An 18,803-nucleotide genomic window follows, 5' to 3' on the forward strand; every position below is an offset into this window, starting at 1 on the left:
ATTTAGCTAAGATTTAAACCTAGTGTTGTGTGCAGAGTTTGTAGACATGGTGCTAAATCCTGCTGGCCTTTCCTATGTGAGTCTGATTCTGTGCTAACTGAAGCCCACACAGCCGAATTGAAATCTGTAGGTTTGCATGAGGGTAGCTGAAGACAGAACTTGGCCTATTGGAGAAGGACTAGCTGTGTAAGTAGGGGAAGCTAAGTGAGCCAAATTCTGCCTTTATATATTTACTATACAATTCCATTGAAGACAGTGGAGCAAATCCTACATACTTTACTCATGTGGTTAGTTCCATTGACTTCAAGTACCCATGTAAGTCAAGGATTTGGCCCACCGGGGTTGCACAGGGTCACCGCAGAATTTAGCTAAGCATAGCCAGATTTTTCAGCTGCTCAGCACCCACAATTGAAGCCAAATATTCAGAAGAACTCAGCATCCACTTAGGCACCTACATAATGCTTGGTACTCAGAAGCGTCCATTGTGGTGCTTATTTTGTTGCCTGGATAGGAGCTTGAACTCTTTGGAGAATCTGCCCCCAGATGCAGTTGCTGAGCATGTTTGAAAATCTGATCCCTAGTGATAATGTATATTGTACTCCTTTTTCTGTATGCTGCTCCATCAAGCACAAAATTCTGCTGCATGTCCACATGAAGAGATAAGATAAAAATTTCTTCGTTAATACAGACAGCCATACCAGGCTTGACTTTAGGCTAGATATGTGAGCACACTCTTATCTGTTCCTTTTTAAATTGAGTGTTTGACAGTTTCAGTGTTAGGACCTTCATGTTTCACAGCATGGTTTTTCTGAAAACTCTGAAAAGATTTTGCCTGTGTCAAGCCAAAGGTGTACTGGGCGGATTTATAGCAGGGACCAAAAGTTTTTGCTGGAAAATAAATTTAGTGTAGCGTTGAATGAACAAACATAATTTTTATTCCTTTCGTTTTGTGGTAGCCCTGGGTTCAGAAATGAATCGTAGCAGGTACAAAGATCATACACAGATTTCCCAGGATATAAAAGATCCATATGATAATAAACTTTTAAAAGCCCTGTTTCAGAGTAAGTTTAAGAAATGTACATTCTACTCAGTGCTGGCAGGTGGATGTAAGTATTGCCTTAAAAGTTTAAGATCATTACATCTGTTGTCTTATGAGCACGGCAGGAATGTATGTGATCTTCCAGGTCAACAAAAGGCAAGGTGCAAAAGCTAATTTCTTATCTCCCTGAGTCTTCAACTCCTCTTGACTATCAGGGAAAAACTTCATAAGTATTTCAGGCTTCCCTTACTACTTTTGTCTCCAGGCAGATTTACCTGCCTTCAGTTCAGAAAGGAGCTATAGGGACTTGTCTCCTTTTGCAGACTTTTCTCAGGCTCTATCCTTCTCATCACTGATACTTTGTGTGTGCTTCTTAACGCTACCTGTCTTTAGCCATCTGTCCATATTTCACTGTTACCTACAGTTATAGTGCAACATATATAACCGAAACCCGCCCCCCTAAGTTCTGAGCTCAGTTAGACTGGACAGTTGCTGGGCAACTAAACCCACTCTGCACAGTGACTGGAGGTGAGGGCTCTGTGTATCTGTGTTCTCACTGGCACATCTTGAAGTAAATTAACTACCGTATTTTATATAACACATTGCCACAAAGTTTTAAATCTTTGTCTGAGTAGACTATTATGGGTACGCTTACCATAGTTTGGGAACACCTGCCATAAAAATTTGGAGGGCTTGAGGCCAGTCCTGACTTTTTTTTTTGCATTTTAAACAATCTTGTGAAGTATCCGTTTTTCCACATGGTAATGTTGCAAGATGTCACCCATCCTCACCCCAAAGGGACTAGGCAGTAAGCATCCACTTTCTGGTTACTATTTTCTCATATTCCACAACCCAGTCGTATGCCGATTAACTCAGGTGAAGAAAAGCATGTCTGGGTAATAGAGCCCAATCCTGCTCCCACTGAACTCAGTGGCAAAACCCACATTGATTTAATGGTGTGGGATCAGACTGTTAGTTTCCAAGCTAACCAATGTTCCAGGGTCCCTTTCAAATAGCTGGCATTGCTGCTTAGTTAAGCAATGACTGTTAGTGCATCAGACTCCAACACATGCTTTTTCTTCTGCTACGAGATCAAACAACTGCAATATATGGAATTACATGCTGGCTAAACCCGAATATATTATCCCCATTTTCTATAAAATATCTATTAGCATTGTTCTGTATTTCTCCACCCTCAAGGAATCAAAGCTGTTCGCCCTAGAGGCTTTTTATACAGCAATTTTGCATTGCACACAGGATGTCTGCTAATCTATTTATAAAGGTCTTCGTTATAGCTTTTTATCATAGAGGTCTTACTTATACCTTATTCCTTGTATGCATCTTGTCTACATCTCAGATAGAGAACGCTGTATAAAGGACCTTTTAGTAGCAGGAGCATGACTTTACTATTACCATCATGACTGAAATAAATGGGATTACTCCACAAGTAAGCAGTGGCAGGATCAATCCCTACATTTTATTACTTCAAAGTAGGGAAGGTCAAAAAAATCTTCTGGCCTATTTCTTTAGCTCTTCCAACGCAAGTGATGTCAGTCATTACCAACTCAGATTCTAGGACAATAGGTGGTAGGATGCTGTATGAGAGAAACAAAAAGAGAATTCCAATTACCATCCTACTGGAGCAGTGGATGCTAATTATAAGAATGCTGTTTCAGCTCAGTGCTATTCCACTATAATGGTATATAGAATCTGGGGAAAATCTGGTATTTTCCTTCTACCATAAAAAGTAATGAATAGGAAACATTAAACTTGGAAGCTAGGCTCAATATTATTGTCCTTTTGAAATGATTATTTGTGTGTTAATACCCATATAGATGGACTGTCCTTAAATAATTCCTTCACTTCAGCAGACTTCATTTGACTCCCACTTTAGTTTTTCACAAAATGGAGAAGGAAGAAAACTCCTCTTCCATTTTCAATTTTTTTTAGTTCAAATCAAATGATTATAATATTGTTACATTTCTGACAGCAGGGAGAATACATTTCAGACAAAGCACATATTTTATTCTATTCTAACTGTTTGTGTTTCCCTAATTGCAAGAAAAAAATCAATGATGATCTTTTTGTGGAATGATAAATATTTTAACTTAAGTTTTCAGCTGGAAGAAAAATATGTGCTGCCAATGAAAGGTACCAGATTGGCAGCCTCGTGCCTTGTCTACACAAAGCTTTTATTTCCTGTAGAATTTCCTGCTGTTGCTACCATCAATGTCTTTCCAACCAAATTTATTTATTAAGCAGTAAGTAAATGAGTAAGGAGCTAGAGAGACTGATTTATGAACTGAGATTAATTGAAATAAATGTGTTGCTCAGTTAAGTGCCAACGGGGCTGGCTGGGAGAACACAATAGCTGTCTGTTTACACCCTGTAGGTACTGGTAATGAGGGAGTGGCATTGTTTAGGTTGGTACAAAGGGATATAAATTAATGTAAAAGATAATGGGATAAAAACCTCCTAACAGTGAGACTTGTTAGTCTAGGGAATAATCTTCCTAGGGAAGTCAATGGTGACAGCGCCATCCATGGAAATTCTGAAAATTTAAACTGAATGTAGCCGTAGACAAGGCAATGTAGTGGAAGAACAATCCTTCACCAGCAGGGGAATGGAATAGATGTCCTCCTTGGGTAGGGCCTGGTCTAATTCCAATTTCTATGGTTCTGTGAGAGAACCTACATGTACATATTATTTTTCAAATATAGACACCCAGCTTCTAGGCCAGTATAGTCCTGTTGCTAGTGGGTATACAGTGCTCTTTTGACTTCAGTAAGTTAAGCCCACCTGCACATAGGACTTGAATTTAGCTATTTCTTATAGTGAATGTAATGCTCACTCTTTATTTTGGGTCCCATTCTGCCTATATACCCAAGCAGTTTGCACAGTGAAGGGAGCAGAGAAACTGGTGCGTTGAGTTCATAAGAAACCATTCCAGAATTTTTACATGATGGCCTAGCTAAGTGCATTGTCAGTGTCACTTTTTACTTTGGTCTTGGTGCTGGGCTGTGTGTGTTGCTCGTGGGAATATGTGTGCACTAGTGCAGGGGTTCTCAACCTTTTTCTTTCTGAGCCCTACACGCCTCCCCGCCCCAACATGCTATAAAAACTCCATGGCCTACCAGTGCCATAGTAATTGGTTTTCTGCATATAAAGCCAGGGCTGGAGTTAGGGCAGGGCAATTGCCTGGGGTCCCATGCCACAAGAGCCCTCACAAAGCTACATTGGTCAGGCTTTGGCTTCTGCCCTGGGTGGCAGGGTTCAGGGCCCCGGACTTCAGCCCCGTGCGGTGGGGCTTTGGCTTTCTGCCCTGGGCCCCAGCTAGTCTAACACTGGCCATGCTTGGAGGCCCACTTGAAACCTGCTTGTGGCCCCCCAGGGGACCCTGAGACCCTGGTAGAGAACCACTCTGCTAGTGGGAGTATATGTGTGTGCACCAACCTGGGAGCTACTCACATCTCTTTTTCCCAGCAAACCCTGCTTCCTCAGACAGTGAGGCACAACCCAAGTTATTAGAGGTGAAATTCAGCCTCGTGCAGAAGTGGGACTGAGATGGTATACAGGCCTGTGCTGACCCTCTACACAAGAGTGAATTACACTCTAGATGCGCATATGTTCTAGTCCATGGTGGGATTGTGGCTGGGTACACAGGTGACATACGAAGCTGCTTGTGCAGTCACACAATAGATTGCATCCTTTCCCCGCACTGCACATCAGTCACCCCAAGGACAGGATTTAATCAGTTTCTGGCCTCTTCTTCTTTTGATGACCCTAGTTTGCAAGTTGTTTGTCTGTTTTCGAAAAGTATTCCAAAGTGGAGCAAAAACAAACATGCTTTTAAATATTTCATTTTCATACTTTAAGGGAGATTGACACGTTTTGAAGAGGAAAGCAGCCTACAACACCTAAATTAAAAATAAATATTTATGTTCACATTTGTTCGTCAGCTTTCCAAAATGTAAAAATATGTTTCATGTTGTTTTAAATAATGAAATGTGAAACAAATGAAAGATAAACTTTCTACAAGCTTCAAGGAAATAAGAAGATAAATAAAGCCTTTGTTTATAGCTTAGATTTCAACAATGCCCTTTGACAATCAATGCAACTCTTAATTACAAATGGAATTATACATATAAGAACTGTTCAAAACAAAGGAGCATTTTTTTTTCTGGTTTTCTTTGTGATAGTTTTAATTAGCTGCAACTCTTTGAACAATCCTAGTCCTTGACTGCTATTCAGACACTGATGGAAGTTGTTAACTTCAAATAATGCAGGGATGTAGAAGTACAGGTGTTCCCGCACAACATGCTCTGCTGTTAATAAATTCTCAGGTATATTGGAATTCTGCATACCTAATTTAAGTGCAAATTAGCATTATCCCATAACTTTCCAGTGATTGACATGATAGGGAAAAATAATCCCGGGAGAATAACGCGCAGAAACAATAACTACAAATAATGGCCAATCATACATTGTGCTTTTCTCTTTATGACCACTTACCCCTTCTCCAAAACAAATAGAAGTTGAGAGAGAGAGGGGGGCAACTGGGCTGCCCCGTGAAAGCAGCTTCTCTTGATACTGGTGATGAGTGGGTTGTGCAGCTGCTGGGAAATGCATCTTTGGCACAACACAACTTCTTAATTCCCCAAGGCAAACTCTCCTTTAAGGAAAGTGTCTACCAGAGATGGAAACCTATTCAAGGGGAGCTGTACCTCCTGCACCAGTTACGCTCAGCAGCCTGTGCTCCAGACGCAAGCACAGTTAGGCATTGGGATATGCTAGTGTGGACCCTTGCAGAGTCCTATTGAAATCAATGGGTCTCCGCACTAATAAGTCCCATTGCAGCATTGGGGATGTGGAAGGTAGAGCAATCTTGCTCTAGTCCAGAAGATTATTGGTTCAAGTTCCATACCAGGATTTGGGTTTATTCCAAGTGCTGGCATTGCAGTATAGTACTTGGGGAGAGGGGGAGGTCTCTGCTGGTCTTCAGAGACGCATTGTCCTTGCCAACATATGCCCTAATCCAATAAAGCATTTAAACGCCTGCATAATTTTAAGCATGTACGTAGTACTTTTGAGGCTGATGCATACACACTGAAGTCAACAGAAACACCCCCACTGACTTCAGTAGGGTTTGGATCAGGCCCAGTGGTACTTCTTGCATGATCAAAGTTGTACATGTGTTTAAATGCTTTGCTGGATCAGGACCATGTTCTGTCTCTCAGTAATGTGTACTAACTGTGCTAGAAAACATTAATCTTATTACAAAATGCTTTGGGGAATACCTTACTCAGGTTTTAAGAACTTACTTCAAAGGCAATGTTGGTGTAATAAGAAAAACAGGCAGCTTTTAGATATTGGTTTATTTACCTGAAGAACACTAGCAATCTAGACTATTTATTGTTACTCAGACATTTATTAAGGATAACACTGTGCTATGGAAATTTAAGTAAAGTCATAAATAAAATTAATAGGTAGAAAGGCAGTGATTCCTATCTTTTCAAGTACATGTCGGAAAATCTGCCCCCTATTGTTGCTGTGTCTACCTGACGTTACTTGTTGAATCTCAAACATTCCACATAGACGCTTGAAAGAATGCCTCTCTGGTCCATTGCAGCATGGAGGGATCTGTGTAACACAGACAGTACATCAGAATTATTTATGGCATTCCCCTTTTTTGAAAAGGCCATTCAACGTGCACAATTAACATGGCATTAGCTGAACTATCGGTGCCTTGTAGGAACTAGTGCAAGATTTCTCTACCTCTTACCCTCAAGTCTAAAAATCAAATTATTCTCCTGGATTTGCTAACTGTACAGTTCTTCGTCTATTTATTAATTATTACTTTTTTGCATCATGATAGAACATAGGAACCTCAGGCATTGTACAATACAATCAGGTGAAGGGTAGAAGTGTGCAGGGAAACAAACCCAAGCTGAAGTCCTTTTATATATCTAAGTAGTTTAAGTGCATAAAACATGCAGGCAACAGTGGGATATATTGGGTAAATGCATATCTATGTCTAAGAAGACTAAAAAGATGATTTTTCAAATTTACTCTTAAATGGATTATAAGTAGCTACTGAAATAAGTTACTAATTTTGCTGCTTTTGCTAATGTCTTTGTAATTGATTTCATTTGAATCATTGCAATTGATTCATTCTTTAAAGCAGAGATATACCTTTTACCTATGAGAAATAAGAAATCATGGACCAGATCCTCAGCTGGTATAAATTGGTGTAGCTTTATTAACTTAAATAGTACTACACTGATTAACACCAGCTGAGAATCTGGCCCTTATTTTTAAAGGGTGAAATCCCGGCCCCACTGAAGTAAAGGGCATAAGGCTCCCTGCATGGGATCTGAATTTCACCCAAAATGAATTGCAAAGGATCCGAAAGCGTTCTTTATTGTAAATGTCTTCTTCTGTTTAAAGCAAAGAACCGTGGGATTGCAATACCAGTGGATTTAGACAGCCAGGTAAATACCCTGTTCATGAAGAGTCATTCCAATATGGTGCAGAGAGCGGCCATGGGATGGAGAATGTCTGCCCGCAGTGGACCTCGTTTTAAAGAAGCTTTTGGAGGGCCTGCCTGGGATTACAGGAATATCATTGAAAAACTGCAGGTATGGTAGCAAATGCCTGATGCTGTGTGCATGACCATGCATTTTGCCTAGATATGTTTGAGACAGTAAGAACAACTTGAGGGCAAGGAGCACTCTGATATCTAACAGTGAGTGTCAGCTGGCCTGAGCAGCTCAGTATATCCTAGCTCGCTGTTGTTGTAATCTGTATCTAAAAGGTGTCCTGTAATATGCACACTGTTTTGGGGAAATTTGGGACTGGGAGTGTGTTGGGGTCATCTTGCTGGTTGTGACCAAGCTGGTGGAAGCCCGAGTGGTGATGGGGAGTGTAGACAAGCTGTTGGGGTCAGAGCTGCTGAGCCAGGGCTGTCTAAGCACCCAGATACGCAGGGTGTGCACACACCCCTACTACAGGTGCAAAAAGTTTAGAGTGGTGTAGGAGTCGCTACATTGCTTTGGTGTCACTGTGCTGGGAGATCATCCCGCGGTGTGAAATGTACTGGCTTTAGAGACACTGTATATTCCGAAGAGCTTAGAATCTTGTCTGCGTGGTGCAGTAATGCACACTAGAGGGGTGTGATTTCTAAAGCGTGGCAGCGTGTTGTGCTAACTGGCCTGACAGACCTGCTGGCACAGACCAGGAGCTCCCTGGTGCACGTCAACATAGTGCTCTTTGAAAGGGGGCTATGTTAACGTGCACTAGGGCACCTTTAATGCACCCCAGCAGGATCTACGTGGGCCTGTTGGCATGCTTTAGAAATCACACCCTTCCAGTGCACGTTGCTGTGCCTTGGAGACAAGAGGTAAGCATAAGACTAAGAAGTAGATACAACAGGTGGATACAGGCAGGTAGGGGGAATACAAGGAAAAAATGATGCAAGGCAGTGGTTTCAGCACAGAGGTTTCCTAATCGTTGTCAAGTTTTTTTGTCAGCCCCCTGGTCAAGGAGAGTTTTGAAGGAGGGCAGGTAGGTAGTTCTGTGGAAGTTTGTGGAAAGCTGCTCCCAAGTATGGTGGGTAGCAAAGGACAAAGCCTGGAGGTGCTTGTTTGGCAGTGTAACAGGTGGGTGGTAAGACGGGCATCATGGGTTGATGGGAGGTGGGACAACAAATGACAACAAATATTTGTCCAATAGTTCATTCACATAATATGAAATTCATCAACTAAACGGTTCAAGTGTGATTGGACCAGCTCTTGCCATAATTGACATCCTTCTGCTGCTTCTTTATTTAGGATGTAGTATCCTCCTTGGAACAGCAGTTCACCCCCATGATGCAGGCTGAATTCTCAGTGTTGGTTGATGTATTGCATAGCCCTGAACTTCTCTTTCCTGAGGGGAGTGATGCAAGAATAAGATGTGGTGCTTTCTTGTCCAAGTAAGTGGCACAAAAAGAATCCTGGTTTCTTCTGTTTGTTTGTTTTTTTTCTTGAAAATACAAGGATAAAATTTTGAGAAGCGCCTAAGTCCTGTTTACAGAATGCCCTTAGGAGCCCAAGTCTCACTGATACCCTTTGTTTAAATTTTTTTGTTACGTAGGTTGTGTCCCATTTGTAAGGGAGTTGTATGTGTGACATAGTTAAAACGAAAACCCTTGCGGCTTGCTAAAATTAAGACAGTCTCAACAAATTTCTGTTTTCCTTATCACCATTTATGTTAAATTGCCCCCAAATACATTGCAAGGTCTCAGGCATTCCATGTTAGAAGTGTGTGTTTTTAATTCATATTCTTTGGGGGCATGCTGAGCTACCTTTTTGAGACAAAGTCAATAAATCCTTTGGTTTTATTTTAAATTGCAAACTCTGAAATAGCTCTTGTAAATGTACATTTCACTGGTACCTTTGCATGGTTTTGAATTACAGGAGGTTTTATTTGCAGTTTGGGCATTGGAAGAGAGCCTTTCAGTTTTGCTTTATTGGTCCTTTAGTGAGATGCCCTATTTGCCCTTGAGGAACTATATAATTTAGAGGTAACTTGAGGGCACTGAAAATTTGGCAGGTTTCCTGATTCCTCCGCTTTTTGCATATTCTGCATAGGTAGCATCAGATACTTCATATTTTTTAAAAAAATAAGACTAAATGCTGCATTTTTTCCCCTTTGTGTCAAAACTTTCACTGAAAGTTAATGGGATTTTTGACTTGAGTAAAGACTGCAGGATTTGACCTGTGGTGTACAAGGAATACAGTTGTTTTTTTAAATATCTACTGTTGCCCAGTGATACTTTGCAATACTATGTAAATAGCACTATTAATATGCAGTCCATTTTAAAATTATGGTTACCAATATGATTTACATTTAGACCATGGTGAGCTCATCTCATGAGCCTGGTCATCGCTTGAATGGGAGACTTCCAAAGAAATCCCAGCATGCTGCAGGAAGTGATATTAGTACTGAACCCAGCATGATGATAGGGGGCATGGTGCTGTGGCTGATGCTCTCCTTTGGATTAGATGTAAATGATGCTTTATGCAAGATGTGTATATTAGCTCCGGTGTTTTTGCCTAATTCTGATTTGAGCAATGCCTTTCTAAAATCCTATTGCAGTTTTATTTGGAGGCAGAATTGTACTTTGCTTCCTGCCCTAAACTGTCCTGCAGAGTTCCTGTGTGCATTTAAACAGCTGCTGCATTCCATACCATACAGAGGTGACTGCATTTCTGTGCAGAGCAAAGTGATTCTATTACAAAATTTTCTTAAAATACTTTGGATCATTTGGGTGGAAGCCACTGGATAATTGTAGAATAAGTATTATTACTACCATAAAACTTAAAGTTCCTTTTGAAGTTTGTAGGATAAATGGTGCAGGTAACATAATAATTTTTAGAAAAAGATAGGCCCAAATGGCAGAATTTGGATCCTGGTCTGGATTTCAAACCCTCTAACATGTAGTTGTATTTGGATGTGGGATTCTCTTTCTGCTCATTACTTAGGCACCTGCAGCAAAATTGGGTGCAGACTCCAAACACCCTCAAAGACCAAGAGAGTTTGGGCTGGGGCCCATTTCTTTTTCATGATACCTACCTGGTCTGTTTCCTTCAGGAAAAATATAGTAACAAACAAACCATTTCTACATAAAGTGCATGTTGTCTGGCTTGGAGGTAAGGTGCAATACTCTACATAAGGTTTAATGTTTTACTTTAAGGTTGATAAATCACACAAAGAAACTAATGGAGAAAGAAGAAAAACTTTGCATTAAAATTCTTCAGACATTACGGGAAATGCTCGACAAGAAAGACAGCTTTGCGGAAGAGGTACTGCTGCCTTTTAATATTAAAAATAAAACTTTTCATCCTGGCATAGAATATTGGCCCTAGAATTCCAGCAGAATGTTATGACTCTTAACTCCTCACATGTTAGAGGTAATACATTGTCTCTGAAACAGAAGTTACATAATAGAAATTTAGTCCACTTTTTCTAACACTCCTCCTGGCCCATGGCAGTCTACGTGTTGACTAGAGTCAGTTTCAAGTATCCAGTTCATCCTTTTTTCCTCCCGCCTGGGATCCCAGCCCTTTATAGTCAGTAAGCATTTTTGCTGCTGAAGGTATGGTAGGGAGTAGGTAATGTTTAATGAGATGTACCACTGGGGGGTGGGGGGGAGGAGGAGAGGGAGAGTGGAATCGACTCTGAGCTCTCTACAATGCCTGCTGTTTTCTGTATCTGCTAACATCCCCCTTGTTTAGCTCCAGAACTGTTTCTTCTCTCAACATCTAGGTTTCCAAATGCCCTTTTGATCTTACATGCACCTTAGGGTCATGGTGACTGGACCCTGGTTTTCATGTCAATTGGTCCATGGCTAGAGGTTTTAAACTCATTCAAAATCCATCTGTCTTGACAAATTTTTCATGTATCGTTTCCTCACTGGTATTTCTTATAATTCATTCTTGATATTAATACTACTTTATATTAAAATGAATCATAGTGATTAATTAATGTGTCACAGAAATCATTTACGTTTGTCAGAATCAATGCCTATAGTCAAGTATATACACTGGAATCGCTTTAAGAAAAATTGTTGACCTCAGACAGCACATTTCCCCTCTCCTTGTCCCCATGCTCCAGTATATACAGATTTTAATGTTCTGCTGGTCATCCATTTTACAGTACCTACTAGAATTATCAACAATCAGGGTATACCAGGTAGTTTTAATGTTGAATATAAAGCTCCCAATGATGAAGGGAAGGTTTTGTGTGTAGTGAGATGGGTACATATTTCTGGGTGATTTGGATTTTAGTCCTTAAGTTCCATGTCTCAGTGCTGTCACAAGATAGCAGTACTTCAATTTCTTCTCTTATGGTAGATAACCCATATATGAGAAATATGGTGTATTCACAGTGCATGTGTTTTGATTATATACTGTTTTGATTTCAGCATATATCACACAAAAAGAACGTTTAGCCCAGGCTCTAGGCAGCCTACAAGATCGTTTAAAAAAAACAAAAACAAAAAAACAAAACCCAGTCAAACCAAGACAAAGACAGCAGTAGTAAAGCAGTGCCCTTTCTTTTCACAAAAACAACCCATCCACAGAGTGAATTTACCTCCTCCTCACCTTCTGCAAAGAATTTTGCTCCAAGAGCAATGGACTCAGTCCATGGCAGATAGTGATTTTGTCTTGGTGTCATAGCAAAATTTTCATGGCTGAATCAGATATTATTATTATTCATTTGTATCCAAACAGCCTTAATTCTTACATACCCAGGAGTAACATGTAAGAACGAAGTTTCCTTTTGAAACTGTTCACATTGGGGAACTATGCTAAGCCTTTCCAAAATAGCCACATACCCACCAGAAAATAAGACCTCAGAAAAAAAGGAAAGAGAAGACAATACCTTGCTTTATAGATATTCAGCAAAGGCTTGTCTGGTCAGATACACCTTTTACCCTGCTCTGGAGGCTGATCCACTGAGATTAAGGCAAACCACCAGAGGGAGTAAGTTCCACAGTTAGGGATCCTTTAACAAGACAGCCTGGTTTCCAGTCCTCAAAAGTGCACATCTGGGGACTTCAACAAAAGCAGCTCAGTTGTGCATTGTTATCTTGATAGTGCATAGGGAGATGGTACATGTTAATGATTTTAGGGAAAAAATAAAAGAATAATACACCCCACCCCACCATCCTGTTCTTTCTGAGACCCATGCATTTTATAGTGGAGAGGGATAATAAACCAAAACATGTGACTTACTGTATGGTTTTGCAAGTCCTTTCCTCACTTACCACTCTTGGGAGTCACAGCTTACGTTATGGACTTCAGAAAGCTCACTGTGCTATTTTTAGCCTGTCTTTTGTGTACTTTTCCAGCTTTCCATGAAACAGTACATCACTGCATGCAATTGTACTTTACTGTGTAATCTAAATACTGAAAAACACAGAATTAGGGTACATGGGGCTAAATGAACTTTTGACAGCAGAAGGCCTGAATGTACATTAATCATGAGTCTGTATTTTGTGCTGTACTGTATTTGGAGCATTACATTGGGCACAAACTATAAGCTTTCAGGTAAAGATTATTGCAGAACTTCTCATGATGAGAAACAGGGAGAGAATCATAATGCAATCTATTGATCAGTTGTGCTTATCTGACCCGTATCACTTTAATGTCATATACTTATCCTCACCTTACCCTCGGGAGGTAAGACATTATCATCCCCCCTGTTTTATAGAGGGGGAACTGATGCACAGAGAAACTAAGTGATTGTTTTCTAAACTTTCTTTAGAAAATTTAAGAGCTTGATTTCTTTTCATTCCCTCCATCCCCCCAAAATAGCTTAACACAAATTATATTGAGACTATAGATGTTCATATACGTTCACTTCTAGAACACTAATAAAACATAGCAAGTGAATGAGTTGGTGGTATGTAGTAGGCTGGTGCTTCTAAAAAGACAAAGAATGCTGGAAGGGTTTATGGCAAAGTTTCGCAAGGTGTGGGACAAAACCCATGGGATGTCATGGAAGATGTATACATTTAAGCTGGGTATGTCTTTACTAACACATGGTGAAGTTGTGGAGGGGTTGGATGGGGAGCCCTGTCAGTTTCATTTTCCTGAAAGGAAGCTCTGCTTTCAAAAGTTTGGTTTGGGGAATTACAGTAATAATGGGATATAAAACTTCTTGGTCATTGATTTGACTTCGATAGGTAATGACGGAAAGCTGTTAACACCGTAAGTCTCAGTTCAACACTTGGTGAATCACTAGCAAAATTAGTGCCTTTCTGCCTGGGCATGAAGACTGAAGTCTCCTTTCACTTCTTTAAGCAGCCTTTCCATGGGAACATTGCAAACTTTGGTAAGGCATTATGGGAGGAAGCTTGTGCTACCATTACCCAGGCTCCAATTGTGTTGTGAATAAAGGTGGACTTTGATTTCCACAAGTTTGGTTTGTTTGTTTGTTTGGTTTTAGAGAGAGAAACAGATTAAAGAGAATAGGATTTTGTATTAGCTCTGTCCTGTCAAAGTTTCGATTTGAGTTCGGTTCAAGCTTTATGTGAAATCTGAGGTCAATTCTTACTCCAGCCGCAGTTCCATCCCTTCTGTTGAATGGGTAAAATTTTCAAAAGTGCCTGTTACCAAAAACTCCTAAGAGCTTGGAGCTTCTGAAAAATTTACCCTCTGATTATGTGAGTGTGTATATGTAATGACAGGTTTCGGAGTAGCAGCCATGTCAGTCTGTATCCGCAAAAAGAAAAGGAGTATTTGTGGCACCTTAGAGACTAACCAATTTATTTGAGCATAAGCTTTCGTGAGCTACAGCTCACTTCATCGGATGCATTCAGTGGAAAATACAGGGGGGAGATTTATGTACACAGAAAACATGAAACAATGGGTTTTACCATACACACTGTAACCTTGATGGTCTCTCTCAAGCGTTCTTACAACTGCAATACCCACCTGCTGAAGTGAAGAAACAGATTGGCAGAGCCAGAAGAGTACCCAGAAGTTACTTACCCCAACTAAAATCTCTCCAATGAATCATCAAGGATCTACAACCTATCCTGAAGGACGACTCATCATACTCACAGATCTTGGGAGACAGGCCAGTCCTTGCTTACAGACAGCCCCCCAGCCTGAAGCAAATACTCACCAGCAACCACACACCACACAACAAAAACATTAACCCAGGAACCTATCCTTGCAGCACAGCCCATTGCCAGCTGTGTCCACATATCTATTCAGGGGACACCATCATAGGGCCTAATCACATTAGCCACGCTATCAGAGGCTCGTTCACCTGCACATCTACCAATGTGATGTATGCCATCATGTGCCAGCAATGCCCCTCTGCCATGTACATTGGCCAAACTGGACAGTCTCTATGTAAAAGAATAAATGGACACAAATCAGATGTCAAGAATTATAACATTCAAAAACCAGTTGGAGAACAGTTCAGTCTCTTTGGTCATTCGATTACAGACCTAAAGGTGGCAATTCTTCAACAAAAAAACTTCAAAAACAGATGCCAACGAGAGACTGCTAAATTGGAATTAATTTGCAAACTGGATACCATTAACTTAGGCTTGAAGAAAGACTGGGAGTGGATGTGTCATTACACAAAGTAAAACTGTTTCCCCATGTTTATCTTTCCCCCCTACTGTTCCTCAGACGTTCTTGTCAACTGCTGGAAATGGCCCACCTTGATTATCACTACAAAAGGTGTGTTTTTTTTTCTCTCCTGCTGGTAATAGCTTACCTTACCTGATCACTCTCATTACAGTGTGTATGGTAACACCCACTGTTTCATCTTCTCCATGCATATAAAATCTCCCCACAGTATTTTCCACTGAATGCATCCGATGAAGTGAGCTGTAGCTCACGAAAGCTTAGGCTCAAATAAATTTGTTAGGGTATGTCTGCACTACAAAATTAGGTCGAATTTATAGAAGTCGGTTTTGTAGAAAGTGGTTTTATACAGTTGATTGTGTGTGTCCCCACACAAGTGCTCTAAGTGCATGTAGTCGGCGGAGTGCGTCCACAGTACCGAGGCAACCGTCGACTTCCGGAGCATTGCACTGTGGGTGGCTACCCCACAGTTCCCGCAGTCTCTGCCGCCCATTTGAATTCTGGGTAGAAATCAGAAGATGGGAGCGTCATATACCTTTCCCGGCCATCCCACATTGATGTTGGTGAAACGTCCCTTGTGATCCACCAGTGTTTGCAGCACTATTGAAAAGTACCCCTTGCGGTTTATGCCTGATGGGGCTAAAACATTATCGCGGGTGGTTCTGGGTACATATCGTCAGGCCCCCGTTCCCTCCCTCCCTCCGTGAAAGCAAGGGCAGACAATCGTTTTGCGCCTTTTTTCTTGAGTTACCTGTGCAGACGCCATACCACGGCAAGCATGGAGCCCGCTCAGCAAACCGTCACCGTATGTTTCCTGGGTGCTGTCAGATGTGGTACTGCATTGCACAGCAGCAGTTAATTGCCTTTTGGCAGCATACAGTGCAGTATAACTGGTAGCCGTCATCAACGTAGTCCTGGGTGCTCTTTTAATTGGGCGCCTGGGCAAACATGGGAGTGACTCAGCCAGGTCATTTCCCTTTTAAGTTTTGTCTCGTGGCGATTCAGTCCTACCGGCAGTGCACTGTCTTTTAACCTCCAGCCAGCAGAAGATGATGGGTAGTCATCATACTGCACCGTCTTCTGCCGAGCACCCAGGAGATGATGACGGCTAGCGGTCATACTGCACATTCTGCTGCCAGCAAGATGTGTAAAGATAGATGAAGTGGCTCAAAACAAGAAATAGACCAGATTTGTTTTGTATTCATTTTCTCCTCCCTCCCTCCCTCCTTTCCTCTGTGAAATCAATGGCCTGCTAAACCCAGTTTTGAGTTCTAGTCTTGAGGTTTTGAGTTCTAGCCTTGAGGGGGCCATTCAGTTTCTCGCAAAGCGACCCCCTTTGTTGATTTTAATTCCCTGTAAGCCAACCCTGTAAGCCATGTCATCAGTCGCCCCTCCCTCTGTCAGGGCAACGGCAGACAATCGTTCCGCGCCTTTTTTCTGTGCAGACGCCATATCACAGCAAGCATGGGGCCTGCTCAGCTCACTTTGGCAATTAGGAGCACATTAAACACCACACGCATTATCCAGCAGTATATGCAGCACCAGAACCTGGCAAAGCGATACCGGGCGAGTAGGCGACGTCAGCGCGGTGACGTGAGTGATGAGGACATGGATACAGACTTCTCTCAAAGCATGGGCCCTGGCAATGTGGGCATCATGGTGCTAATGGGGCAGGTTCATGCGGTGGAACACCGATTCTGGGCTTGGGAAACAAGCACAGACTGGTGGGACCGCATAGTATTGCAGGTCTGGGACGATTCCCAGTGGCTGTGAAACTTTCGCATGCGTAAGGGCACTTTCATGGAACTTAGTCACTTGCTTTCCCCTGCACTGAGGCGCAAGAATACCAAGATGAGAGCAGCTCTCACAGTTGAGAAGCGAGTGGTGATAGCCCTGTGGAAGCTTGCAGCGCCAGACAGCTACCGGTCAGTCGGGAATCAATGGGCAAATCGGGCAAATCTACTGTGCGGGCTGCTGTGATGCAAGTAGCCAATGCAATCAAAGATCTGCTGATATCAAGGGTAGCGACCCTGGGAAATGTGCAGGTCATAGTGGATGGCTTTGCTGCAATGGGATTCCCTAACTGTGGTGGGGCCATAGACGGAACCCATATCCTATCTTGGCACCGGAGCACCAAGCCGGCGAGTACATAAACCACAAGGGGTACTTTTCAACAGTGCTGCAAGCACTGGTGGATCACAAGGGACGTTTCACCAACATCAATGTGGGATGGCCGGGAAAGGTATATGACGCTCGCATCTTCAGGAACTCTGGTCTGTTTCAAAAGCTGCAAGAAGGGACTTTATTCCCAGACCAGAAAATAACCGTTGGGGATGTTGAAATGCCTATAGTTATCCTTGGGGACCCAGCCTACCCCTTAATGCCATGGCTCATGAAGCCGTACACAGGCAGCCTGGACAGTAGTCAGGAGCTGTTCAACTACAGGCTGAGCAAGTGCAGAATGGTGGTAGAATGTGCATTTGGACGTTTAAAAGCGTGCTGGCGCAGTTTACTGACTCGGTTAGACCTCAGCGAAACCAATATTCCCAATGTTATTACTGTTTGCTGTGCACTCCACAATATCTGTGAGAGTAAGGGGGAGACGTTTATGGTGGGATGGGAGGTTGAGGCAAATCGCCTGGCTGCTGGTTTCGCACAGCCAGACGCCAGGGCAGTTAGAAGAGCACAGGAGGGCGCGGTGCGCATCAGAGAAGCTTTGAAAACCAGTTTCATGACTGGCCAGGCTACGGTGTGAAAGTTCTGTGTGTTTCTCCAGGATGAAACCCACCGCCCCTTGGTTCACTCTACTTTCCTGTAAGCTAACCACCCTCCCCTCCTCCCTTCGATCACCGCTTGCAGAGGCAATAAAGTCATTGTTGCTTGACATTCATGCATTCTTTATTCATTCATCACACAAATAGGGGGATAACTACCAAGGTAGCCCAGGAGGGGTGGTGGAGGAGAGAAGCACTGGGAGGGGTGGTGGAGGAGGGAAGGACAAGGCCACACAGCACTTTAAAAGTTGAAAACTTTAAAACTTCTTGAATGCCAGGCTTCTGCTGCTTGGGCAATCCTCTGGGGTGGAGTGGCTGGGTGGCCGGAGGCCCCCCCCACCGTGTTCTTGGGCGTCTGGATGAGGAGGCTATGGTACTTGGGGAGGAGGGCGGTTGGTTATACAGGGGCTGTTTGGGCAGTCTGTGCTCCAGCTGCCTTTCCTGCAGCTCAACCATACACTGAAGCATATTGGTTTGATCCTCCAGCAGCCTCAGCATTGAATCCTGCCTCCTCTCATCACGCTGCCGCCACCTTTCAGCTTCAGCCCTCTCTTCAGCCTGCCACTTACTCTCTTCAGCCCGCCACCTCTCCTCCCGGTCATATTGTGCTTTCCTGCACTCTGACATTGTCTGCCTCCACGCATTTGTCTGTGCTATGTTGGTGTGGGAGGACAGCATGAGCTCAGAGAACATTTCATCACGAGTGCGTTTTTTTCACCTTCTAATCTTCACTAGCCTCTGGGAAGGAGAAGGTCCTGTGATCATTGAAACAGATGCAGCTGGTGGAGAAAAAACATGCTTGCTTTTAAAAAACATGTATAGTATTTTAAAAGGTAC

At 42.4% G+C, this 18,803-nt stretch overlaps 1 protein-coding gene across 2 annotated transcripts in view; it reads left to right on the plus strand.

Annotated features, from left to right (window-relative positions):
- Window positions 1–18,803, plus strand: part of ITPR2 (inositol 1,4,5-trisphosphate receptor type 2) — a 340,705-nt gene that overhangs the window by 186,948 nt on the left and 134,954 nt on the right. For both annotated transcript variants that reach the window (XM_077826251.1, XM_077826259.1), the window contains exons 35-37: window positions 7,487–7,677; window positions 8,869–9,011; window positions 10,776–10,884. In XM_077826251.1, the coding sequence (XP_077682377.1) occupies window positions 7,487–7,677; window positions 8,869–9,011; window positions 10,776–10,884 (443 nt within the window). The remainder of the gene's footprint in view (window positions 1–7,486; window positions 7,678–8,868; window positions 9,012–10,775; window positions 10,885–18,803) is intronic.

This window comes from Eretmochelys imbricata, chromosome 1, assembly GCF_965152235.1.
Source record: "Eretmochelys imbricata isolate rEreImb1 chromosome 1, rEreImb1.hap1, whole genome shotgun sequence".
NCBI classification, from domain to species: domain Eukaryota; kingdom Metazoa; phylum Chordata; order Testudines; family Cheloniidae; genus Eretmochelys; species Eretmochelys imbricata.